We start from the raw sequence: 26,591 nt of genomic DNA, 5'->3' as shown, positions 1-26,591 counted from the left end.
GGCAGAAGAGACAAGGGCAGAAAGGATGGGAGCAGGAGGAAAGCAGACCCTTGTTTTGCTTTCCATCTCTCTCCGCTGAGAAACAGTTAATGGGTTGCAAGGTTTCCACCCTTCCAGGACCGAGCCTTTTCCTCCCCTTTCGAGTGCCCCCTGCCTTCCTCCTCCAGCGACTGGGAAGCTGTGACTGCTCTACACCGCTGACACCTCGGCTGCTCTGGAAACCCATGAACTGCTTGAGAAAGGTCAGCTGGCAGCCGCTGCATCCCTTCTGCTGCCTTCCCAGCCTTGGGCAGTGCAGGAGCCCCCTCTGTAGGCAAAGACCCACATTTACCAGCGTCCCCGGCTTCTTGACATGGATTTTTTTTTTCCCCAGCAAAACCCTTTTCATCCACACCAAGCTGGGATGGCAGGGCTCTGACCCACTGCTTATTGTTGGCCCCATTACACGCAACATGAACCGAGCAGGTTTGCCATCAAAACAGCTGATGTCTTGCCAGTTTGCTGTTGGCAAGATAAAACAAGCATGCCTCTGTACAGCTCCAAGCTTTGGTATGTCTCCTAGGTCCAGAGCTGCCCTCTCTCCAACCTCCCCAAAGCAGTCACCTACTTTTCTCTGGTCTCTTGCCAAACCCGAGCTCTCTGGTGCCGCACAAGCACTTTCCCAGCCCGTGTTACAGGGGTCTTGGTGCATTCCCTCACAGCACAACCAAAGGAACCCTCCACCCTCAGTGCTCCTTCATCCTCTCTCCTGCACCTCCTCACCCCAGCACCGCACATCAACCAAGTGAAGCTCTCCAGCACTGTCACAAAACACAGCCTTAAACCCAGCTCTGGTTCAAAATGACCCCATTTGGTCCATTAAGATATGCTGCAAAATCCACCCCCCCAGACATTTGCTGAGGCCAGCAGTGAATTAAGGGCAGATGAACACCAGACTGGGAAGTAGCTGAGGCAAAATTCCTGCTTGGATGCAAACAAGCTCTGTCCTTCCCAAAAGTGGAGTCTTTCTGGGGGTGGGAGGTTAGCAGCTGAGTCAAGGGCTTCTGGCAGTTGTTATCAGGCACTACTCCTACAGAACAGTTTGACCACAGCTTGTAAGAAAATGTGTGAAGCTGCCCGTGTTTACTGCTCGCTGTCCTCACCAGTTACAGTGCCTCCTCCTTGGGGATGCTCAGCCTGTGCTCACGACATCCTTCTTCACAGGGCCAGCGCTTCCCCACCCCTCCTGCTCAGCCACACAGCAGTGTCTCTGCCAGCAGCCTCGTGAGGACTTGCTAACCTAGAGCAAGAACCCGTTCTGGATGGTGTCTAGTTGGGAGTAACATTTACTCTTACCCACTCCTCGCCCCCCTCATATGAAGCCCAAAGACATCACTCACACAGACATTGTGCCCCATGACCAGCTGGGGGGGTGGTAACAATAAAATTAGAAAGGAAGCTGACGAAGATCTAAATAGGCACCCTGAAATAACTTGATTTCTTCTCGTGTCCCGAGAGCACTTCTGTCCGAGACGTTAACATTACTCATTTTCATTTGGAGAAGTTTCAGCATGTAACAAAAATATCTCAGGCTCAGTAATGAGGCGAGAAAGAAATGGTGCTTACGTAGCTGAGCAAGGAACATCACTCCACTTCCCTGTCCTTGTGGCGGAAGAGAAATAATTGGGGAATAAATTAATCCTAATAAATGTAGGGTTCTGATCAGGCATACATAACCAGCAGTGCGTCTGCAGGATGAGCAATTGATGAAGTCATTGCTTCAAAGGTGCCTTGATGCAATTAGTCACTTGTAAAACATGCAGCAGAGGAGAAAATCCCGCTCCTTTTGTTAAGGAGCATGGAACTGCTCCGTGTGTCGGGGTGATTTATGGGTTACAGTGCAGCAAAATTAGAGCGTGTGGCAATTAGGGTTGTTCTCTCAGAGATGAAAGAATGGGGGGGAGAGGAGTGGAAGGATGGGCAGGATGCAGAAGGGCCAGATGAAGGCGAAACGCCAATGCCACATTTCTGGGCTGTTGGTTTGTAACAGGGATTATTTCCCCTTTGCACAAATCATTGCAGTGGAAAAGTGGGTTTCACCTGTAAAGCTGGTGCCACTGAAGATGAATCAAGTCATTAATCACCAGCATGAGTATCTGTAATTAGAGCTACTGGGAGTCACAGGAGCAAGAATCAAAGGCTCTAACAGGATTATGGACAGATCTGGATTGTTTTATGACTAATATTAGCAGATAAAGGGAATCTACCCCATGCTCGGGGAGCAGGGAGGAAGGCATTTCCCATCCCCAACCCCTCAGCATGGCTTTAGTGTCCACTGCACCATTCACCCGAGGCTGCAGAGGTTCACCCCAGCACCCAGGGTGCAGGATGAGCCCATGGCCAAGATCCAAAGGGAGCTGGCTGACCCAGCCATGGGGAAGCAGGGTCGGTCCCGGTGCAGCTCAGCATGTTCCCGATGAACCCGCCAGCTGTTTGCAGCTGGAGGATGCAGGCAGATGCTGAGCAGCCGACCCTTGTGGTGCACAGCTGGGATGAGCGAGGAGTGCCTGTCCAGCTACCCACCTCCTGTGCTATCCCAGCCTTGCCCAGACAAACGCAGTGGCTTTCCTTTGCTCCCCCCATCACACTCCAGCTCACACGCTCCTTCCTCCAGCCCCGTTCAGAACAAGCCTCAGCATGTCTCTTCACAGCCAACCGCTGTCAGGACAGCAGGAGTAGGGAGGATGGGAGCTGGGGCCAGGCAGAGCAGGCGCCAAACGTCCTCCCAGCACCCCTGGGAGGGGAATGTGCAGCTCCCCTCTAGGTCTAGGGGCCCCAGTGCCCTATTCTAAACAGCTATTGCTGGTTCTCTGAACTTAAGACTTCCTGGACAACCGGAAAAGGGCTGGGAGCTTTCAAAGAAAGCTTATTTTAAAGAAGGAGACAATGATCTCATGCCTGTATCTCCAGAAAGCAGGGTGCTGAGATGGGGCTGCACTACTGGACACTAGCGCATCAGCCTGGGGGTGGCTCCAGAGGAAGCTCCATCAGCTGCAGGGCTGTGGGAGGACCCTCAGTGAAATCAGAACACCAAGTGGGAATAGTCCCCACAACCATTGCATGTTGTACAAGGTCTGGCACACCCCTGGGCACCCAAACGCAATGGCCATCTCCCCATCCATGAGAGCTGTACACCAGGACAGGGCAGACCCGATGGCTTCCTCACTGGCTGGGGGTAGCTGTGTCTCCTGCTCACCTTGGTCCCTGTCAGGATGGGCACATACACCTGGGTTTGACACTCTCCATCTACCAAGATACCACTGAGGTTCTCTAGAGGAACTGGAAATTGAGATCCGAAATTGATCTGCAGCCAAGTGTGAACTTTGAGACTTGAGAGCGGCAAGCACAGCAAATATTAACTGTACATGAATTTAGACCCCTTGCTCTCAATTGGCTCTTCTGGATTTAGAGTTCATGCACAATTTTTGGCCGTTACTGCCGAGTGCCTCCATTTCCCAGGGCGCACAATGAACTTGGTGAGATTTACTGATTTCCACAGATGACAGCACAGGATAAAGGAAAGCCAAGTGTTATCTGTGATGGTGTACAAGCCATGGTGCACTCCTGCCCTCAGTGTCCTCACAAGCACACACACCAGTGTGCCACAAAGGGGAAGACAGAGAGTAGGGTCCCTCAGCCATACCTCAACACTCCGGAATTCCCCCTGGGAATGTGTTAAGGGTAATAAAGAAGGAGCCTCATTAAAGCCAGCAAACTGACCTAGCTGCATAGGACCATGGGTCTCCCTGGAGCTGAATTCAGGTCTTCTCAGCAGGGTAATGCTCATCTTGGTGAGGCCAGTCCCAAGCACAGCACAGCCAAGTGACTGTAGGAGCCTTGCTGCTATGTGGGAAGAGTCATTGCCACGCTCCGAGCTCTAGTAAGGCATTTCCTATCTCTGTTACCCTGTTTCAACAGAGTGAATCATCAGACCACCATGACAAACCTCAGGACCTCGCTTCTGTAGTCGTGATCAGAAACTTCCTTTATTAAATTAGTGACCATCCCCTATCTGTCATCTCGCTGTTAATAAAAAGAAACAAGGGCTGGAAGGAGGCTGCAGACCAGTGCCTGGAGCCAGGCTTGGATCAGCACAACTCGTGTCCAGCAACGCTGCAGAGCTGCTCCCGGACACAGCACACAGGAACAGGAGACATTAACCCCACACCAAACAGGTCTGCAGCATAAATGTGGTGGGTTTCCCTTCTCCAGTACCCCTCAGGATGCTGCGTCAGTGCAGCATCCCTCATCAGTACAGCTCAAGCACTCATTTGGCCACAGGGACGAGCTCATCTCACTGGCTCTGCCTGGACTGACACGCCATCCTTCCTCAAATGTGTCTCTCACATAGGACAGATGAAAGCACACGCTTAAACGCTCACTGCTCTAAATGATCCTCTCTGGGATGTATCAACCCTTTTCCCACAATTGGCATGACATGAGCTAGCAAGGAGGAATATCTTACTTGGTCCGTACACCAGCAGTTCAGAATATGAAGCTTTTTCTATCCCAGGCTTGCTGGAGACATGACACCCATTTGAAAACAGATGTTCTCTCCTATGGGAACAAGCCCCAGCAGCAGGTCAGCACCACACACCCCTCCCTCCAGCTAAGGGGAGGTCATGGTCCTGCTCTCTGGAAGAGCAGGATTACAGGGGTGGAAAGAACTCAGAGACAGTCGCTCCCAGCAAAGACCAAGTCAACCCGATGCTGAGATAAGACCACTCCTTGACCCCACCATGCAGACCCAACCAGTGGGAACCCAGCATGGGAATGCTGCAGAATATCCACTCTATCCCCAGTAACCCAAACTAGCCACAGCAGTATTTCCTATTATGTCTCCATAACCTAATCTGACCCCCTCTAGGGTCTCCAGATTAATATCTGAGAAAGCTCACAAGTCCAGTCGCCCAATTACAGGGAGGAAAAGTTTATCCTATCTAAACAGCATGAAATGTAACCTAGACCCAGCTGTCCCCTCACTCCTGAGGGCCAGATCTCAGTCCCTAGCAAGCTGAACAAACTGGGAAGGGGTCATGGGGGAGATGAGGAGGGTCTCTCCTTGCTCCTGTATCATATGAAACCTGCAGGAGGAGCAGCTATTTTAATTGGTAAATCCCCCGAGTCAAGGTTTAATCCCTCTCCATTTTCACTTAACTTCTCTCACACCAAAACAACACAGGGAATCATAGAATCGTATAATAGTTTGGGTTGGAAGGGACCTTAAAGCTCATCCAGGTCCAATCCCCTGCCACAGGCAGGGACACTTTCCACTAGAGCAGGTTGCTCCAAGCCCTGTCTAACCTGACATTCCCCACCTTGAGCCACTGCCTAACAAGAGGAGCCTCCATTCTCTTGGTGGGCAGGGAGGCAGGGTATGATGGTCCTCAAGAGGCAAAGCGTGCACAGCCCAGCTTAGGAGACGCAGGGACAAAGGGCTGGTACCACCATGTGCCACCTAACACAGTGTGGGCTAGAGCAGCCTTGATGCCAGAGGGGCAGCAGACAGGATCACAGCAACGTCCCTAGAGTACCTCCTGCACTGGGGTTGAGAGGTTTCAAACAGGACAGAATAGGCTGCCCCAATGCAGCCTTTGTGCCTCCTTGGATCCCTTTCCCATCCTTATTTCCCTCCAGAGAAGCGTGGAGGGACGCTGTCTAACTTCTTGGATTGTATTTCAGCCACCTGACGAAGCTGAACGCATGGGAAACCTCAACAGCAGCCAGAGGACTGGAAAGCAGATTCCCCATCCAGCTCAGGATCCCAGCTCAGGCTTTGGCTACAATGAGAGGAACATGCAAAATCTCCAGGAAGATCCTACCCTGGCAGGGTATCCCAGTCTGGGCGTCATTCAGAGCCCCTCCAAAGGGAAGACCCTTGCACTTCACTCAGCAAGGATGCCCAAGTTCCCTCCCAGAGCAGGGTTGTGTTGCATCCACAGATGCCCCAGAGCCTAAGTTTTCCAAACAGCTCAGGGCTGCGTTGCCAAACACCAGCTTTGCAGACACAGACTGAGCTTCCCTCCAAATTCCAGCCGCAATGTATTGATTAGAAAAGCCTGTCTAGTCAATAAAGCCTCCTATGAAAACGTTCCACTGAACTGCACTCACATGCCACGATCCAGCCGGCTGCATTAGCCGGCTTTTGATGCTTTCTGACAAGATGGATTTGTGGCCTCGACTTTTCCAGATCAGGAGAAATGTAATCCTGGAGGATAAAATTACAGACCGGTATAAAACACTCCATGACTGGCCTCATTAACTGCTGTGTAAGAAGTTCAGAGCCTCCTTAGCTGGAAAGGAGCATCCACAGCTGTCCTTTGCCTTGAGGGAGAGGTAGCTCTGCACAGGCAGCACAAAGCCCTTGGCTCTTAAAGTGCATGACATACTCGTGGCACCATCCAGGCTGCTCCATCCTCTGCAGACAGCAGGGAATGGGCAGACAGTCCAGGCTTTCCACCTACTAAATGATTTGGGAAAAAGCAAAGATAATGCCCAGTTCTGTCCAAAAGGTGTCTGGGCAGATAAAAATAAAACAACCCTGGAACGACCGTATGGAAATGTGAATTAATGAAATATTTCAGCAAGTGACTCAACCCTAATTGAGAGCTGAGAACCCTCCACCTCCCTTCTGCTTTCCAGGATACAAAAATGACACTGGTAGGTGGAAATAACTACAGCTGTCCCAGTGGGAGAGAAATCAGTGCTTCACAGCAAGTGTGATGGCCAAAATTAAGCACTTGCTTGGTGCTATTACACAACACATCCCAGGAAGCAGCTTCCAAAAACTTGACCTTCTCTTCAAAGGCTCCTTTTTTTGAATCATCTTTCCTTTTGCCAACAAGTGAAGTGGATTCAGCGCTCCAGAAGGGTATTCTGGGTGTTGAAAACATCTTTACCCATGTGCTAGTCACAGGAGAGGCAGCAGCAATGACAGCTTCCACACAGCAGCCCTGCGCTGACCAGGCTCCCTGCACACAGGTATTCGCACATGAAGCTCTGCTGCATTTCCAACCCCAGCTAGTCCTCACCAAGTGGTGGTTGTGAGCAGCCAGATACCTGCCCACTGAGAAACCAGCTGAGATCCACCAGGTAGATGCCAAGGAACAAGCAGATAGAGACAACCAAGCAGCGGTACCAGTTCCTGACCACCATCAGGTCCTCTTCTACTTTGGTGATGTCCAAGGACCTCTTTTGAACCCAAGTTAAACACACAGATGCCCCCTGAAAGAGCTGTCTATTGTTCCTAGGCTGAGCACTAATCTTCCTGAGCACCAGCAGCAGTCTGGTATTGTAGATAGCAAAGGCAGAACAACTGCTCTCCTGAAACCAGTGAAGATTGTGGTTTCCTTCCCAAATCTCAGTTTGTGATCCACCTGCTGCAGAGCCTGTGTCCCCGTGGCCAATTCACCAACCAAAAATCATCTATCAAAATGCCACCTATATTAACATAAGTGCCACAGGTCTCTACAGAGAGAGCTTTGCCTCCACAGGGCTTTACAGAGATAGTCAACACCATCACCCACCTCTAGATCATTAGCACCTCTGATAACAACTGGTTTAAACATTCCTGCTTTAACATCCTCCACACTTCCTTGGCATGAATTAAAACCCAGGATGTCCATGTATTTACCCAACTCCCATCTGGACCTCAAGCTCCTACAGCTTTCCAAGGGCAGTGTCAATCCTGCTGCTCTCTTTGGTACCAAAGCTGTTGGGAAGTCAGGACTCTGAAGATGATTTTAAGGCATGCAATAGGTGCACAGCCTGATTGTAAGGAGATCGCACTGACTCCTCACTGGCAGGCACAGTATTTGTTCTACCCAGATAGTTTTTTCTCCTCTTCCAGCCTATCCCCAGTTTTCACATGACAGTAGCAGCACAGCTTGTACACAAGAGGGTGTTCTGGAAGTGATGGTTGCCATAGCTATATCCATACAGCCCCGGCCATCCAGACACATCAGAATGACGCTCTACAGACCAGAGTTAAGTTATAAATAAGATACTCTCAAGCTTCAACTCCAAGCACAACTTGCAAGTGCACAAAACATTAAGCCTTTTGGTTTGTCCTCTTTCTTTTAGAGATATGATGTGTATTCAAAGGCTCCTCTGCAGAACAGCATTGCTCCAGAGAAGCCTGCTATGCCGTCATGGTGCTGCACACAGGTTTTATGTGATCAGACCCTTTGTTCTGCACATCATTCTACCCAGCCTATTCTCCAGACACCCTCCTGCGAGCTCTTCTCCATCCCACAGGCTTCTATATAGAGGGCCCTACTATACTAGATGACTCTGACCAAGCTGCCAGCATCTGCATTCTTCTGCTCTGAGGTCTACATGGTCGCCAACAAGCTTATTCAGCAGGTTGTGTTTCTGTTTTGCTCCTTTCCTCAGGAATTAGAAGCTGTTCTGGATGAGGGCTACCTCTTCTTATGAACGTGATACAAAAGAAGAGATCCAGGAGCAGAAAGGATTCCTGGATGTCCTGAGAAATAATAAAGCTTAGGAGTCTCTTCTTAGACCTCATCTGAGGATTTCACTCTTCATCTTTCATTTGAGGTCTCCCACCTCAGCTCCCAACTCTAAAACCAGGGCAACGATCCTTCTGTCCTTCTACCCATCACAGGCTAGAGGATGCAGCACTCCCCATGCAGGACTATCTCAGGCAGTGAGGCTCAGGGGACCTTCTAAGCCAAGGCCACCACAACAAGCAACAGTGATACCCCAGGTCCCCTATCCAGCATGGCCTTGCTACAGCAAGCAGAACTGAGACATAAAAAGCACTTTTGCACCACGGTCACGTTATCCCCTTTGTCCCTCCCCCTCATCCCCTTCGGAGCTTCTTAACTTCAGAAACCTTCCTCCAGAGGAGTGTTGGAGTGACAGAAAACATTTTCCAAGCCCTAATATCAGTTCCAGATGTTCACAGCCATTTCAGTTTGTACCTCACCCTGTAAAACACATTTCTCCCTCTCCCTCTCTCAAGTGCAGCGCCTGCTTCGTCCATGACATAATGCGCTGGCGGGCTTGGCCATGCACACACACACACACGCTCGCGCCCTCTTCGAGCGCCCCATGTTCAAACAAAGAGCATCACTCAACTACAAAGCCGGCGCACACATGGAGTTAGGAGTAATTTCCACAAGTTTTAATAAACAGTTTGGGATGTAATTGCTCTCCGTCTTCTCCGCTGGCTCCCGAGCGGAGAGCCGCTCACTCCCTGCACGCTGGTGTTGAAAGCGTGGTTTGTTTCGCACACAAGTTCACCTCCTATTAGCCTCAGATGGTCCAAGGGCTGTGTTTTTCTAAGCACCAGTAATAAGCCTCTTTAAGAAGAACATACAGCCTGGGGCAGCCAACCCATGCGAGCTCCCAGCTCCTTCCACCCCATCCCACAGCATCGCTGCCCTGCGCAGAGCAGAGGGGATGCATCTTAGATCAGCATCAGAACTCCCTCTTGGCTGTGCTCCTCTTGGCTGAAGGAAAAGACTACATCTTCCAGTTGCAATAGGCCAAGGAGTCTGGCAAGCGTGAGAGACCAGAGGCTTTTGGAGGGCAGGAGGAATGCAGAAGACAGATTAGGCAGGGGCCAGGTAGCATCTAGCCTGCCATGGGGCTGAAGAGGAGGTTGGCACAGCTCTAGCCCCAGCCAATGCATTCCCCAATAGGAAATGGCTACAATTGCAATAAAACATATAAACCCACATACAAGCACAAACGATCCACACATTTGAACTCAAGAGATCCAAGGGATGAATGGCAGCAGCTTCAAGAGCCCTCAAACCTTGCAGGATTCCCCCAGCACTGCCACGCTCTGTAAACACCCATGGTGCACCTCCCAGTAACAGAGCAACCTGCTCCTACCTGCCAGGAGATTAATGGGGAAGGAAGATCTGCACATATCCATCAAAAGCCATCCACATTTCATATTCCCCATCCCTCTCCCAAAGCTTCTCCCTTCTGGGATTGACTTGTTTTGTGATGCTGCTCAGATGTGATGGAAATGAGGTGCAACATGATGGGTAGTTGATGGAGGTGAGGGAACACCCACAGTAGGACTTTTGGCTGGGTGAAAGACAGTACCAAGTGAAGCCTGTAGCAGCCAGCATCTCTGCAAACCTACGCAAGGTATTTGCAAGAATCAAGTCATCTGGCACTAGCAGCCTGTAGGGTAATAAAGGAATGAAGGCAGGAATGCTGTTTGGTTCTAAACAACATGGAAAATAAGGGAGACATTTAGGATTGGCTTTTCTCTTAATTGTTAATGGGGTCATTCTGTCCCAGGCAGTCCCCTAGAGCAAGGAGAGCAGAGGGCAGCTCCCCACAATGAATTCAATCGCCTGTCAAACACATGGCAGTCATAAAAGGGAAATAATAATAATAATCTGTATTTCCTCCTCTGGCTGCCAGGCAAAGCTCCAGCCACTTCAAAGGAGAAACCCCACGTTCCCCCAGCCGGGCCTCACCTGAGTGATGTGTGAGCAATCTGGAATCCCCATCCAAAACAAAGCCCCTCCTTTGGTGGCTTGTTTTCTGTCTCCGTTACTGGAGGGTGCCCCTCCAAGATAAAGAACAAGCCTTCTTCCATGCCAGGAAACTAGAAACATAACCCGGGGGGGCCATGGCTGTATGGGGCACTGCTGGAAGTGGATACTGGCAAGGTGTGGGAGGAAGCTCCTGTGGGACAAGACTGGTGTATGAGCCAGGAACTAGGGTTCCTTCTTGCAAGGGTCTCCACAAACAGCCAGGGACCCCCAGGATGTGGGCCTCTGGCTCTTCCCAGCAGGAAAAGTCCCGCTCTTGTAGCACAAAAACTCTGAGTATGGTGTGAGAGAGGCTGCAGAAGCAGAATAGATGGGCCTGAGATGAACAGAGAGGGTCAAGACTTGCCTGTAGCTGTGAGCTGGAGCACTTTGTGGCATGAAAGCACAGGGCTTGGCTTAGAGATGAATAAGAAGCAGCTGTGAGACTTCTGTGAGAACCACCAGCCGAGAAAGCTTCTGACCAAGACCTAAGGACTGACTGTGCACAACTCCTGATCTTGATTTGAATGATCTTCCTGAAATCACCTTCCCAACATGGAAACACAGACAAATGCCTTGCCAGGATGTTCAGGAAGCCCCTGCAAGAGCACAGCAAGGTCCCCATCTCCAGTGCCAGCCCTGTCCCCACATCCAGGCTGGTTCCTGGTCCTTGAAGGCAGCCCGAACACATACACCTCACATAAGCTGACCAACCTCCACCTTAAACCAAGTAAGGTTTGCAATCACACAGAGTGGGAGCTGTTGCAGAGCTCCAATGACAGGTAGAAACCCTCTTCATGTTCCCTTACCTAGAGGAGCTTGAAATTAGGCACTGCGGGCATCTGGGGGAAGCAGCCTTCACAAAAAGGGAAATCTCTGCTTTGGTCAGCACCACCGGCTGCCCTTGACATACCACATGAGCACCTTTAACAAAGTACATCCCAAATCCTCAAGCAAAAAGCAGTAGGAGGCTTTGCCTGGCTTTCCATGCGGCAGCATCACCACTTAAGGTCTCAAATCCTGTTTTCCAAAATAAATCACTGATTCACCCAAATCAACCCCCATGATTCACACCCCATCACCATGCCCAGCAGCTCCTGGAGTATAGCTTGAATTGCTGACAAAGCTTTTGCATGGTGCAGAGCGCTCAGTCTAAGTCGGGAACCAAACTCCAACCCAGGGAAGTTTCATGTTACCCTGGAGAAGTTTTGTGCTGCTTAAATGATCTCCCTAAATATTAGAGGTTTTGAGTTACTTTACTAGGTGTGCAAGGCAACTTGAAGTGTCCTTTCAAAGGCTGCCATGCAATGCTGTACTCACTAGAACGGAGCAGGAAAGCCCTTGAGCTGTTGAGAGCTGCCCTCTTCCCACAGCCACCATCCTGTAGCATTTCAGAGTGATCACTCACTTCAGTCAGAAGCTCCAAGTCACAGCTCTCTTACCCCAAAAGGGAAAATCATTTCCTTCTGCCACACCGTGTTTTGTATTTCCCCTTTCTCTCAAATACCCCTAATAACACCTTGGCTCTATGCACCACTGTCCACAGAAACAGCAGCTCCCAGGCAGGCAGGGCACAGGATGCACCACCCTGAACCCTCTGCATTGAGAGCAGCAGCACCCACCTGTGTAGAGGTCTGTGTCCGTGTACTCATCCACCTTCTTGTGCTGCAGGACATAGTCAGACACCTTGGCCCCGATGGCAGGCTGCACGTCCAGCCACTCCAGAGAGACCACGGTGCTGGAGGGCTCCACGCTGGGGGAGAGCCGCAGGCTGGGCAGGAGACAGGAAAGACACCAAGTAAGGCAACAGCTCCCTTTCTAGGGAGGAAACCACCTCTGCAAGCAGCACAACCCAGGCAGGGCTCACACTCATATGCAGTGATGTGCACATGGGGAGAGCAGGTAGGCGAGTGTGGAAGAACTTCCAGTTGAAGGTCAGTTGCAGCCTACTGCAATGTATGTCCTTACCTCCCCCTCCTCCTGGAGAGCCTAGGTCATGCAATTACAACGATGCAACCCAAACATCCATACAACCATAGAATGGTTTGCGTTGGAAGGGACCCTAAAGCTCATCTAGTTCCAACACCTTCCATTAGAATCCCATCTAAAGGAAGCTTCGTCAACTGAACCTCACCAGCCCCATGGGAAACCAAGGAGCAGAAAAGACAGGGAGGCTCCAGCTTAACCTTCATATAACCCAGCAGGGTTGGGTCTACAGGAGGGGAGGGTCTGGTCTGCATTGCCAGAGCAAAGGGAGGGAGAGAAGGGGCAGGTGTGGCTGTGAATTTACCCAGCTGCAAGTGAGCAAACCTCTGATGGGTGTGAGCATCAGCCAGAGCAGGGCAGCTGTGCGGGAGCTCCTGCCCGGGCCAGGGATGACGTGGGTAGGGGACAAGGCAGAGCAGCTTGTGCTCCTGGCTATGCTAGTGCGAAGTCATCTGCTCTCTTTGCACCAGGGTAAATGACAACACGAAGTACAGGGCTACAGAGAGTCCAGCTCCAAACATACAAGTGTGTTTGTTGGACTCAGGATGGGAAATGAATCCCCTCTGAGGATTTTGGCTCACTAAGAAGGTGTTCTGCTCCTTGTGGCTTGCTGGAGCCAGTCTTCCTGCTTTCTCAGCTAATTCCCCATCAGTTTGCTCCTGATTTGCTCTTGCTCTGACAAGCCACAATGAATTGCACCGTAATTCCATTTCTTTCAGCATTTGAAATCCCATTCTACAAGCCTTGCTAATCAGGTGACGAAAATCTACAAGGAAACCTTCCAGGGCCACAGTTGGAGCCAGGATATCCTAAAGGCATCAGTCCCACAGTGAGGAGTGCTGGCCTGCGGCCCCGGGGCTCGCAGGTGAGGGGCAGGAGGTGCCCATGGGCTGAGCCTGTGGGAAGGGGATGGTGCTGGGGGGCTGTGACCCACAGGAAGGGCTCACATGGATACGTACACGGGTGGAGGGAGAGGGCTGCAGTTGGGGAGTCCGTTCTCATCGAAGGCGTTGAGGTCGCACCTGCACCAGTCTTCAATCACATCGCCTTTCCCCGAGCACCAGTATGAGCTCATCAGGGCTCCCTTGAAAGCCTGATGTGAGAACAAAAAGCGTGAACACGTGTGCTAAAGATTCGGTGAAATCCAGCCAGCAGCACGACTGTGCAGGACTTAGCATCAGGGACATGTGTGTGCAGAGCCCCGGGATCAGGAAGTACAGGGTGGATCCTCCCCAGCTCTGCCACAGACCCTCTGCATGGCCCTGGGCAAGGCCCTTCACCTCCCTGTGCTTTAGCTCCTGAGTATCGAGCGATGCTGGTTCATCCCTGGGTGGGGATGGAGAGCATCTGCATAACCCTGAAGAAGGGATCCCCTATGTTAGAGAACTGAGCTGCCTGAAGAAACACTAACTTAAGCCTTTTGTGACACCAGACATCATATGTAGGGTACCTATTGCTGTGCACAATGAAATGCATCCCCGTGCCCGCCCCATAGCTGTTTCTGTCCCCACTAGGATTAAAGTAATTTCTCCATTCCCAGCCATACAGCCCACTTCCATCCTTCTCATAGGTTATTCATAGGAGATTCCCTCCTGCAAGCAAATTGCTGCTTTATTCACTGTGTAAGGAATACTCACAAGCAAAATAGCAGTATGCGGAAGCAAAAGACAAAATCCCATTAAATACTTGCAGGGTGCTTGTCCAGCCAGGCAGTCTCCTCTCTGCAGGCTGTCCCCAGCCTGACCAGGAGCCCTCCCAATGCTCTTAATGATGCCAGTGGATCCCCAGAATAACAGCTTTTCATCTGCTGAGTCTGAGGCTGAAACACTGACTGAATTCCCAAAGCCCTCCAGGTCTAACCCTAAGGTGCGATCCCTGCAGCTTGGTGTTGGTCCCCACACTGCAGCACGGAGCATCCCTCGCTCCATACCCTGCTGTAGTTCAGACTGCATGGATTTACAGTGGTTTCTCCTGCTACTCTTTGCCTGTTGTGCCTAAATAAACCCCAGCTTAAAAGACAGGTCTCTCCCTGCACACACACACAGTGAATGTTCACTCCAACCCTGTAAAGCCGCAACGCCCTGCTAGAATAATCGTAACACCAAAACTCCAACCACTAAAACAAACCTTTTTGTAATTCTTTTGACCTTTTAAAAGGCACTTTTTGGGGTTGATAATCATTCACAGGTCCTCATTCATGTACAGCAGCCCAGCTCGCAGCAGCTCTATTCCACCCATTCAAAGCTGCCTGCGGATGCCTGGCCCTGGCGATACTGCAGGTCACGCCTTAAAGATAAAACCCTGCCCTTTGAGGGGGACAGGGACAGCTCCAGCAGCTCCGGTATTGAGCAGAAAGATCTAGGAAATGCACCATCCGGGGAGGTTTCTGAAAGCAGGGATATAAATAGAGCCTGACGTCAGGGCTCCCATTGTCCAAAGCCAAACACCTCGAGCACCTTTAACCAGGCGCCTCGAAGCTTCCGTGTCTGAAAGAGTTTCTGCTTCCACAGGCATTTTACAAAATGAGACTGCTCCAAAAAGGGGGAAAAAAGAAAAGGGAGGAAAAACCATGTAAAAGAGAGAAAATGTGATGTTATTTTACTTCGTTCTTTAGACTGGAACCAAAGCGCTGGGCTGGAGAGGGTATTGCAAAGTAAGGGGAGCAAGGAGAACAGAAAAGAGTTTATCTGATACATGAATAAATGGGTGCAGATATAATTGTGTAGGGAGCAGCGGGGCTGTGCAGGGTAGAAACACAAAATGGTTCATGTAGATGGATGGGGAAGATCCTTAGGAAGCAGGATAGATATGTATATTGTGAGTCCATGTGTGCACAGACATGCACTGCGGGTGAAGACAGACACTGGTTGATCCTTGTGCTGTCACCCTGTCCCCATCCCCGACCCTCACTGTTCTCCCTGCACATCCCAACCCAGGGAAGAAATCTCGTCCACGCCATCCTTGCCCTTTAGCCAAATCCAATAGTCAATTCATTCCTTCTATTTCCTTGTTTCTGCTCATAAGTGCAAGGCAGGATGAGCAATCCCTGCTCTGCCTGCCCAGCCTCACACACGTTTCAATTAGATCCTGCAGGTTCCCAGCCATCATCTGCCTTGTGTCAACCTTCACACAAACAAGGTTAGCTCAGCGATGCATCCTTCCATTGCTCTCATTAAAGCACCTACGTGCACTAACCGGATTACTCAGAGCACGGCCAGCCCCCGGTGCCAGCATCCAGCTGACGTCAGGGCCAGGACTCACCTTCTCTCACTTTCCAGCAGGATTCCAAGCCAGCAGTTTCTAGGATCTTCCCATCAGTGCTGGGGAGTGCATGGCAAAAGGTGGGGAAGTGGCAAGAATGAACTGATGGAGGGGAAACGGGTAAGACCATGCAGAAAGAAGGGATGAAGCTCCCTGCACAAAGATGCTCATCATCACTCTACACCCTCCGTGTGGATACCAGCCTGCTCTGTTGGAACAGTTGCTCCTCAGAAACTTCAGGAGAGACGGAGGGTCTCCATGAGTGTTGAGGACTCTATGGTCCTCCCAGTACTGAAGTCAGACACAGTGTTTGCTATAGCTCACACACAGCTCATCCTTCTTCCCCTCAGCTTCCCAGCCTGCTCCAGGCTCTGGCTGCAGTGGCAGAGGCTGCTCTCAGGCAGAGATCAGCAGTTGAAGTCACCTTCCCCTGCAAAAGCAATAGCCCAGCCCCAAAGGTGGCAACCATGTGAAAACCTCTCCTTCCCTTTCTCCTTCTGACAACGGAGCCTGGGAGGTACAGGACCGATCACACAAACCCAGAGGAACGGCAGCTGCCACCCGAACCAGGAGCCCAACAGCACAGAAGACCAAGAGCAGTGGACAAAGGAAGTAGTGAAGGTGCTGATACCTGTCCCATGGGCAGCAGCAGCCTTTGGGAGAGCTTCAGGTGGGAATGCACAGGGACCTCCCTGGTTTGTGGTGGCTGAGGACCTTTCTCCATCTGCCTTGGAGCAGGGAACTCCATATGTCCTGCCATTCCCTGCTGCTATGCTCGGAAACATGCAGCAAACCCCCTCCTCCTTGCCAGGAGACAGCACATACAACAAGACCATCTCCACCATGACCATCACCACATGCCTCACCATGGTGGTCACGCCAAGCTACCAAACTGGGAAACCCCAACAGGCCCTACCAGCATGAGGGGCTTCCCAGGAGCATCCCTGTGTGCTGGGGATGGCAGTGTGGCCCCCAATGTGCTCACCAACCACTCCCTGGGATCTCAACGCCCCTCTCTGCGCAAAGGCAACTTTATCTTTCATTTCAAAGTATCCAAATTGTGTTGTTTCCCTGTGAGTCAGCCCATTTAGTTTATGTCCTTCAGTGCCAGAGGGGAAATTTATGAGATGAGAAACTGGCTCGAAACGTTTATTTTCTAGATGACGAGTCATGCCATTAGATATATAGCATTATGAATCATAAGAACAGCATCTAATTTGCTCTTAAAGGTATAATAGGCCTGACTCCCCACACCCATACACACACATATATTGGATTGATAGTTCCCCCTTAGATGGCTAGTTCATTTGTTTTGACACAAGCAAGACTTACAGGACCATAAAGTCCCATCTTACCATAAGTTAAGCCTATTCATAAAACAAATATTATGGAAACGAACGATCAGCTAAGCACATTTATCCTACACTCAATTGCATATGGATCTTTCTCCTGTTGTTATTTGTGCTCAGGAGGAAGCCATTTGGGCCCATTTTATAGCTTAGACACTCTGCAACAGAATATAGAAGAACATTCCCTTTGTCCTCTGTTAGACCTGGCTGATGGAGGGAGAAGCATTAAGTTATTTCATACTGTGGGGTTTCTTTTGACATCCCCAGAGAGATAAATTGCAGGACATGAAGGAAGCTTTCAGATCAGCATTTGCAGGACTCAGCAACACCACAGGGGCTGCTGTTTCTAGATGGGATACTGGAAATGGCATGTGCTGGGTGCTTATCGGTCAATATCTGGTCTTCTCCATGGCTGACAGGGATATGAAAACCTGGCTCCACTGTTTCTTTGGGTCTAGGTTTCTTTGTGGTAGGTGTGCACACCTCAGCTTCTGGGAGAACTAGACAGGAAATAGAGGGAGATTAAAACCACCACAAATGAGCACGCAGGCTGGACAGGGATGTGCTGGAGATAGTGGGGATGATCCAGCAGCTGGAAATGTGGTACATTGTGGGGTTTGCACTGTTTTCCATGGTCTTTGTTTGCTTGTTTGTTCTTTTTCTCCACGCAGAAGGAAAGGAAGAAGAGTGGAATGAGGCTGGGTCGTGCCAGCAAACAGGCTCAGGCCCATGTGCAGGGACAGTCACCCAGTAATGGTACCCCATTTGGAGCCTGGCACAACAGGACCACTGTCCCAAGCTGCCAGATACTGCTGTGCTCCAGGCAGTCTGTAGATAGCATCAGCAACACTGTTCATCAAGGGAAAGAACACGGGGCGTAGGCTCAAGCTGGGATTTCACAGCCCTAACGGGATGCTACCATGATGATAGGCTGGCTGGAGGAAAAGCTTTCCATGCCCTTACAGTAAAGCTCAGTGCTGGTCACAGGAGATAAACGCTGCCCCTTAGTCTAGACATGTCAGGGGCGGAGAAGAAGGAGGAGGAAAACTAAGGATTTCCCAGGCCAGAGACTCTTTCCAGGATCATGCAGTTCGCGTCTGAAAGTCTGCTCCAGGGTCACAGCGAAGGAGGATGAAGTTTCCCTACTGCTGTTGGCAGGTGATCTCATCTTGTGCTGCTCACACCCTGCCTGCCTCCGGCTGCCTGTCCCCGGGGAGCAGCATCACCAGCACTTCATCCTGGGAAGGCACATCAGCGCTTTGCCGGAAAGGTCAGGGTGCTGGAAGGGACCCAGGGTGGGCAGAATCCTGCTTTCTGTTATTGATGGGATCTGAGGGAGCAGCAGAGGACACTGTAAAACCTGGCAGCAGGGGAAAGCAAAGCCCCGTGCTGCGGAGCCAGCTCCACTTTCACACCTCGGCTACAAAGCTCCTCATTCTAGCGGCGCCCGGGCGGTTACAATGCTGCTATTCTTCCCCTGGAAACGCGAGTCGGATGTGGGCTGGAGCGGCAGCAGGATGCTCGAGTGCAAGGAGGACAAGGGCCAATTAGCAGATATTAAAACAAAGCAAAACCAAATAACACACCCCACACACACACACGCCCCAGACCAAAACACTCACCTCCACAATACAAATGCTGTCCCCATTCGCCCTGGCTCCCTTTCAGCTTTGGGGGTGGAAAAAGAAATCCCTGGCACCGGCTCTCCATGGCTTCAGGGGCTGCTTTGGGGAAGCTGTGTGTGTCCAGGGAGGATTGCTGGCCTCCAGTGGCTCTGCCACTGGGTGCTGTATAGGGGCCAAACTGAGCCCATGGTCTTGGGGACACCTTCCACCCTGTCCCCACCTCTCCCTCACCCCCTTTCTACCAGACCCTGATGGGCAAAGGAATCAGGAGAACCAACCTTGAGATACAGGGCAATGGGAAGAGCCCAGATACCCACTCTTCTGAATGGGATTCAACAGTGCAACCAAACTCTTCCCTAAGAAATAAGACCCAGTTTGACTTCTGCAGCCTCTGCCTCAGTTCCTGTGTCCCTCCTCTTCAGGCTCACGTTTGTCCTAGTGCTGCTTAAGCCTAGGACTGATCTCCAGGCATGTCTCTGGTCTCCCCTTATGGAGGTTTGCTTCCCTATGGGCTGAACCAGGATGGCTGCATGGACAATGGTCACCCAGTGGAGTCAAGGGCTCCTCTGCCAGGCACAGTTGTCATTTCAAGGCCAGCAGCAAAGGTAAAGTGCTGCTGTACAGGGTCTTGGGGTGCCAGAACCAGGATCCTGGATTTCCTAGGTGTGCTCTTTTCCACCTGCTGTGCTCTTGAGGACAATGTCAACACCAAAGTGAGGGGTAGCAGCACCAGAATACACTTGGATACTCCAACTCCTTGCCCAGGGGCTGGAAAGCCACAACGGTGAGCCCAGTCTGCACTGAACACGGTGAGCTCCTCTGACAGCCGGTGATAGAGGTATGACGGACACGTTTCACCCATTGTGGGCCCTTCAGACTGTCCATCCTGGCAATTCAGAGTTGGTATAATTGCATAGAAAGGCTCCAAGTACACAGTCAGGGCACGTCTCTGTCACACTGTGCCTTGCAACAGCAATTGCAAGACAACTTTGACCCCAAGAACTCATAACTGACCAAGAACCAAAAGAAGACATCAAAACCAGCTACACTTCTCACCTCTGCTGAAAGCAGAGCAAGTGAGCAGCAAGGACACAGAGATGGGCTGGACCCAGGAGGAGAAGTGACACCAGTTTGTGCAGCTCCCTCTGAAACCACCACTTTGCCATGGTCTGTACGAGCAGCTAGCCTGCTCCAGGGGAGGAAGGACTCCATCATCATCAGTGCATGGGGCGCAAGCACACTGTGGTCCATGCACAGGCAGCAAAGCAACTCTTGCTGAGAGCCCTGCCAGGGTCCCAGCCATGTGCCGGGCTCCTGCCAAGGCCAATGGGGCCGGCAGTGTGGGGATGTGCACCCAGTGAGCCTCCCCACTGCGAGGGGGCCTTGGCTGCAGGCAGATGCTGAGGTTACTCAATTCTCAACTTAAATCAAGGTCCTGGGGGTCTTCTAAAACCCAGGCTCCATGTCCATTTGTCTCCTTAAATACAAACAACAGGGGTTTGAATCTATTTCCCACTAGGAGCGGGATTGATCTCTGCTGCCCCACTTCCCCGCATCCCCCTCAGCCCCTAAGCACTTCTGCAGCTGGAGAAGCTGCTCTGCTAAAGCAGCTTTGTGTTTGTTTCGGGTTTCATAGAATCATTAGGATTAAAGGGACCTCTGGAGATCATCTGGTACAACCCGCTGCCAGGGCAGGGCCACCCAGAGCAGCTCACACAGTGTCCACACAATGTCTCCGTCTCATGTCTCCAGAGAGGGAGACTCCACAATCCCCTGGGCAGCCTGTTCCAGGGCTCTGCCACCCTTAACTGAAAGAAGTTCTTGCTCATATTGAGGTGAAACTTGTTGTGTTTTAGTTTATGGCCATTGCTCCTCGTCCTGTTGCTGGGCACCACTGGAAAGAGTCTGGCACCATCCTCCTGGCACTCGCCCTTGAGATATTGATCTGCATTGATGGGATCCTCTCTCAGGCTGCTCTTCTCCAGACTAACCAAGCCCAGCTCCCACAATCTCTCCTCATAAGAGAGATGCTCCAGACCCCTTGTGCAAACTTGAGCATCCTTGTGGCCTCCACTGGACCATCTCCAGCAGCTCCTTGTCTGTCGTGTGCTGAGGAGCCCAGAACTGGGCATCCCTGTTCCTCCCAATGCCTCTCAGGGTTAGCTGCCCATTCACCTTCCTGCAGCCCAGCCAAGAGATATGGGGGTTTGCAGAATGGGCAAACCTGGGGTCTCACTCGCTCAGCCCATGCCTCTTGGTGGACACCAGGGCTATGCTGGGCAGCGAGAAGTACATTGCCCGTCCCATGGGGTGAGGACAGGCAGCAATATGCTGATGGTGGAGGAGGAAGGCCACCACAACCTGGCACTCTCACTGGGGTGATGTGTGGCTCTTCTCTCCTTTGGCTCCAGGATGTTCACTAGATGGAAACTAGCCAGGGTCACCACATCTCTCTTCTCTCCCATCACATGCACTCAACAGCGTCCTGTCCTTGAGGTGTTGGGAGCATTTTGTCAGCAGAAAGCCCCACAATGGATGGAAGTTCCACTGACAAAGGTGGAGGTTTCTTCCAGTTTCTTCAGTGAAGAGTCTCCTCCAGCTTCATCTGGACATGGCAGTGGTGGGACCGCTCCATTTTATCAGCAGTGCTTCAGAGCACAAATGAAGCAGGAGAGAGATGTGGGCAGACAGCTTCAGTCAAAACACGATGCAGGTTCCAGAGCCAAGGTCACAGTTTCTCTGTCTCTTTATATCTTCTGAACTCATGTTGTGAGCATTTAGACTGAAGAGCAGTGGAGCTCTAACAGCAATGGTGCTATAAACCTACCTGGGCTAGTTTAATCCCACCAGGAGCAGTGGAGAGAGGACTTCAGCATTGCCTCTGCTGCAAAAAAGCAGTCCTTCCTCTGTGAAACCTTCCACCCACAGCCACACCAGCCATGTCAGCTATGAAAAAGCCATTCAACAAAGCCCCTCAAAAGGTGCTCGGACTTTCAAACACATTTCCTTGACCCTGGGGACCTTGACCCTGGGGAGTTCCTTGCCCAGCACTGCCAAAGTCCCCAGCCACGATACAGCTATCAGTGACTGTGCAAGTTCTCTGACCAATGCTGTTAAACCACAGGAGAGACAGAAACACCTCCTAGCAAGGCTCAGTCTGTAGTTTTCATTGTGTGAATGAAGGAAAAGAGGGAGTATTGCCACCAATGACTGGCAGTGCCCTGATCCACTGCTCCTCCCCGTTGCTGGGGCGATGCTTGAGCAGCACTGGGGAGACAGAACAAACCCCTGCTCGTCACACACAGCTGAGGATTTCCTTAAGCTCACAGCACAAATGCCTCTGGATAAATGCTCCCTGGGCAGCAAAAGGCAAAACCTGACTCCTGGAGCCCTTCTAAATTTCAAGCCCTTGCTTCAAAGCAAGAAGAAAACAGCAGTTCCCAATGACATGGAAATAATGGGTTTTCCAATGCAATTCACGTGGGCAAAGCAATAGATTTTCACCTGATCTCCCTCTTGGAAATGGTCAGTTTTAGCTGAAATCAAACATGCGCACACAGAAAGATCACAAATCAGCCCGAGGCAGACACCCAGCATGGAAACTGAAACCCCAGCACTTTAGAGCCTGGCAAGCTCAGCAAAAACCAAAGAGCACAGCCTTGTACCAGTGGTAGCTGTAAGCTTTAAAAGGTGTGTAACTCACTGCATTGAGGCAGATGACAAGACAAACCTACACAAACTGAAGCGGGCAAAACGTCTTTACCTGTGTCTTGCCTCATCTCGGCTGGACGGAAATACAAGAAATGTATACATATTATACAGGAAAACTTTCAGCAGAAGTTATAGATGTTCATATCCACCTTATTAATGACCTCGCTTTCTCTCTGTACATGTATGTACTTGTCTACACAGACATATATGCAAAGAGAACGAACTTCACTGTTTACCACTATTATTTTTTAATACTGTGGGGGAATTGGGATGTGCTTGCAGCTCCCATAAGATCAGCATTTGTTGTATGGATTGAGTATAATCCATGTGAAAAGGGAAAAGCAAAGCAGCGGAGCGCTCAGCTGTGATGCTGTGCTCCAAGATGCAGGACTTGGCTGCTCAGCCCAGGCATCCGCAAGTCTTGTTTATGCCACAGGCAAATGCCACTTTGAGTGCCTGGGACCACCCCCAGGCCTCCTACTTAATGCTGAGAAAGGACATTCATCATCCAGATTGTACATGAGATGCTCTTGACAGCACCCACCCTTTGGGAGCCCATCCCTTTGCACAGAGGGAGGCAGTGGTTTAAGCCAGCAGCTTTGCAGCACATTTGCAGAGGACCAGGGCACAGCACTGGGTTTCGGTGATAGGAGATGCCTATCGGTGATGCCCCTGTGGTGGTGGCAGCTTCACACCACCCCTAAATGCCTTTTCTACAGGGCACGGGCATGGCTACAGTCACCTCCATCTCCTCCAGAGATAAAAACCTCCAGCCCAAGAGCAGAGGTTTGTGCCATGGTGGCAGTGATGGATTACAGCCCCAGGAACCAGGATTCATCCCTGCCCGCAGGGCTGAAGGGTGGCAGGGTGAGGACAGGGAGAGGAATAAACATCATGCAGGAGAGACGCTGATGGAGAGAAGGGTGAGAAGCAAGCTGGAAAGGAAGGGATGGAGGGAGCAGGACAGTGGATCAGATGAAGGTTTAAGAAGTGAGTGAGAAGGGGAAGGGAACGTGCTGGAGCTGATGTGAAACAAGGGATTCACGCTGAGGGAATGGGAATGGCTAGAAAAGAGAAGGAGGGACATGGAAGGCAAAAAGCACTCCCTGTGTCCTACTGTGGCAAGGATGGGGATGGCCCTGGATGGGCTGGTGGGATGGGGGGAGATGAGAGGGTCTGCCTTCAAGAGACACCTACAGCCAAAATGAGACCCAGTCCAGCCGGGGGATGTCAGAGAGGACAGTGTGCACTGACCTGCTCACCCAGGGACCTTCTGCTGTGGATGGCACAAGGTGACCTGGCATGTGCTGCTCCTGTTGTCCCCTCAGCACCTGCACAAGCAGCATCCTCTGTCCTGCAGCCACCCAAACCCTCACCCTGCCACCTCTAACCCCAGCACTGGTGGTCGAGAGCACCCTGGGGTGAAGGGGGAGCAGACTCACACACAGCACCTTTCCTTGCACCCCAGGGGTGAGCAGGGAGGATGAGGAGGGACGCATCGAATGCAGCCCTGGCTGGGGCTTCTCTTATTTGGTTGTTTCATTGGGGTTGTGTGTGTTTGCCTGAGGAGAAAGCACAGTGCAGGCTGTCCTCCAGCTGCAGCTGATGGGGCCAATCCTCCATATGAGCCAGGGGAAGGAGGGAAGGAGGCTGCTGCTGCTGCTGCTGGTGAAACTCAGGCTCCAGCTCCCCAGGACCAGGAGGCACCCCAAGTGACCCCAGCAGGGCAGACAGCACTGGGCACTGGTGAGGAGGAGGAAGGACCATGCAGAGAAGCAGGGTGGCATTGCCAGCTGGGTGCAGGGGAGCTGGTGGCAAGATCCCTCAGATCTTGCCAAGTGAAAGCTTGCTTTCACCGTTACCCCAGTATCCCAGTACTACCTCTTGTACCCCAAAAGGAATGGTCTTCTTGCAGAGTGCTGCTGGGGAATGCATCTTTCCAGCCTGAAGGAAACCAGCTTTCCTACTGATCTCTCTGTGATGCCTCATCCCAGCACTTCCCTGGACACACTGGTAACAGCAGGTCAATGTCTACACTAGAATTGCTCAGTGGGGAGAGCAGGCGCAGGTGAGGAGAGGAGGCAGGATGAGAAAACAGTGAGAGAAAGGGAATATAGGGAAAAGAGCTGGAAAGAGAGAGGAACAGAGGCATGGAAGTCAGGCATGACTGCAGGAAGAGCCAGGATGGTTGATAGGTGGGAAAGTAGGAACAAGATCGAGAGGTAGGCAAGGAGGGACAGTCCCCATAAAGGACTTGCTAGAAGAAGCAGGAGCTCTTTTGCCCATGGATCTGGGAAGGGGATAAGGCATCATTCCTGGTGGTCACACCTCCACGTGCTGCCCTCTGCATCCCACCCTCAGCTCCTGTGCACTGTGCACTCCAGGCCTCTCAATCAAGCGCAGGCTCAGTGCTAATAAGTGACTTTAGTCTTTGGACCTGAGTTTGGGGTTAAAGGGCTGTGGAGGGGGGTGGCAGCGAACTGAGAAAGTGGGAAATCAATCTCTGTAGGCTTAACACCGAGGTTCCTGCGGGAGGCAGAGGAGCCCGGCCCCAGGGAAGAGTGGGATGGTCCCTCCTGGAGTAACAGTGACCTCCTGTGGCTGCGGGACTGTCCCGAGGGGCTGCAGCAGGGCTTTGCAAAGCTACAGCCGAGACCTCAGAGCCAGCAGTGAAAGCCTTATGCAATGCCTGGCTCCTTAGATCCCTCCCCAGGATGCATCCAGCACACCGGTGTCTGCTGTGGGTGGACACCAGGAATGACAGTGGCCCCAGCTGCTTAAAGCATTGCCTTCACCATACCGAAGGCATGAAGAAGGCAGAGAGAGACAGGTCTACAAGGGCTGTGTAGGTCGTGGGCAGCAGAATTTCCTGCCTCCATCACTGACACCATCCTGAAGCTTTCCCCACCAAACACACACACAGAAACAATGCCCCATTCCAGGGAACAGGGTTTGTGTTGGAAAGGACCTTAAAGCTCCTCCAGCTCCAACCCCCTGCCACGAGCAGGGACACCTTCCACTAGAGCAGGTTGCTCCAAGCCCCTGTGTCCAACCTGGCCTTGAACACTGCCAGGGGTGGGGCAGCCACAGCTTCTCTGGGCACCCTGTGCCAGCGCCTCAGCACCCTCATAATAAAGACCTTCTTCCTAATGTCTAAATCTATGCAGAGACTGAGGAAGGCAGACCAAGGGGTGACTAAAGCAGGATCACAGTGGTGGAGCTGGTCCGTCACTCACCTCCCTGGTATCGTTGTCCTGGATCAGAGCGTACAGAGGCACCACGCGGTTGATCTCCAGCAGAACCGGTGTGGGGCTGAGCTGCTCCTTCCCGGGGCGCCGGCACAAGTGGCAAGTGGATGGGCAGCGCCCTTTCTCCTCGCAGTGAATCTCCACGCCTGAGATGAGGTGGTCATCAGACAGCATCTGCGCTGTCAGCAGGCCTGAGAGATAGGTGATGAAGGGCATGGATTTCAACTCCTTCTTGTTCCCAAGCTCAGTTGTTTCTGGTTTAGGGAAAGGGAAGAAACCAAACAACATTAAATAAAGCTCAGCACAGTCGTATTCCCAAAGCCAAACTCTGCTGCAGCCAGGATAAATGCAGCTGCTGGAGGTGTAGGCCAGGTGGGAGCAGGAAACCAGTAAGGTCAAGGAGAGAAAAACAGGACCTGCAGGTCACTGTTTGGGAGTGGGTAGGAAGTGTGAGCACAGACAAGCGCTTCTAGAGTGACAGACTGATCATGTTCTCCGCCTTCTTTGTAAGTTGCTTATGCACCTTCTGCACTTCAAAATGAAACAAAACCACCCAAGTATATCCTACCTACCAAAGAGAAACCTCTCCAAAGGGACCAGGGCAACGAGCTGAGTGCCCTCAGCATCATCTCAAGCCCAGCCCTCTCTAGTCCCTGTGGTCTTTAGCTCTCTCTTTTGGGTAACACATTATCCAGGACACTGAGATGGACCCTAAGGAGGATGCAAAGAGACTGCACTGAGGGATGAAGCCCCTGGGCAGTGGGTATGATGGGTATGAGAACAAACTCACCACACGGGAACAGACAGAGGCATTACCAAACCCAAACTGTCAACACACTGTTTTCAGGA

General features: G+C 51.5%; 1 protein-coding gene across 3 annotated transcripts in view; it reads right to left on the bottom strand.

The window, feature by feature from the left end:
* Positions 1–26,591, bottom strand: part of ASTN2 (astrotactin 2) — a 351,114-nt gene that overhangs the window by 72,054 nt on the left and 252,469 nt on the right. For all 3 annotated transcript variants that reach the window (XM_030507189.1, XM_030507188.1, XM_030507190.1), the window contains 3 exons: positions 25,731–25,996; positions 13,508–13,641; positions 12,185–12,333 (listed from right to left, as the gene is read on the bottom strand). In XM_030507189.1, the coding sequence (XP_030363049.1) occupies positions 12,185–12,333; positions 13,508–13,641; positions 25,731–25,996 (549 nt within the window). The remainder of the gene's footprint in view (positions 1–12,184; positions 12,334–13,507; positions 13,642–25,730; positions 25,997–26,591) is intronic.

Source organism: Strigops habroptila, chromosome 15, assembly GCF_004027225.2.
Source record: "Strigops habroptila isolate Jane chromosome 15, bStrHab1.2.pri, whole genome shotgun sequence".
NCBI classification, from domain to species: domain Eukaryota; kingdom Metazoa; phylum Chordata; class Aves; order Psittaciformes; family Psittacidae; genus Strigops; species Strigops habroptila.
This window is presented reverse-complemented; position numbering and strand designations above follow the sequence as displayed.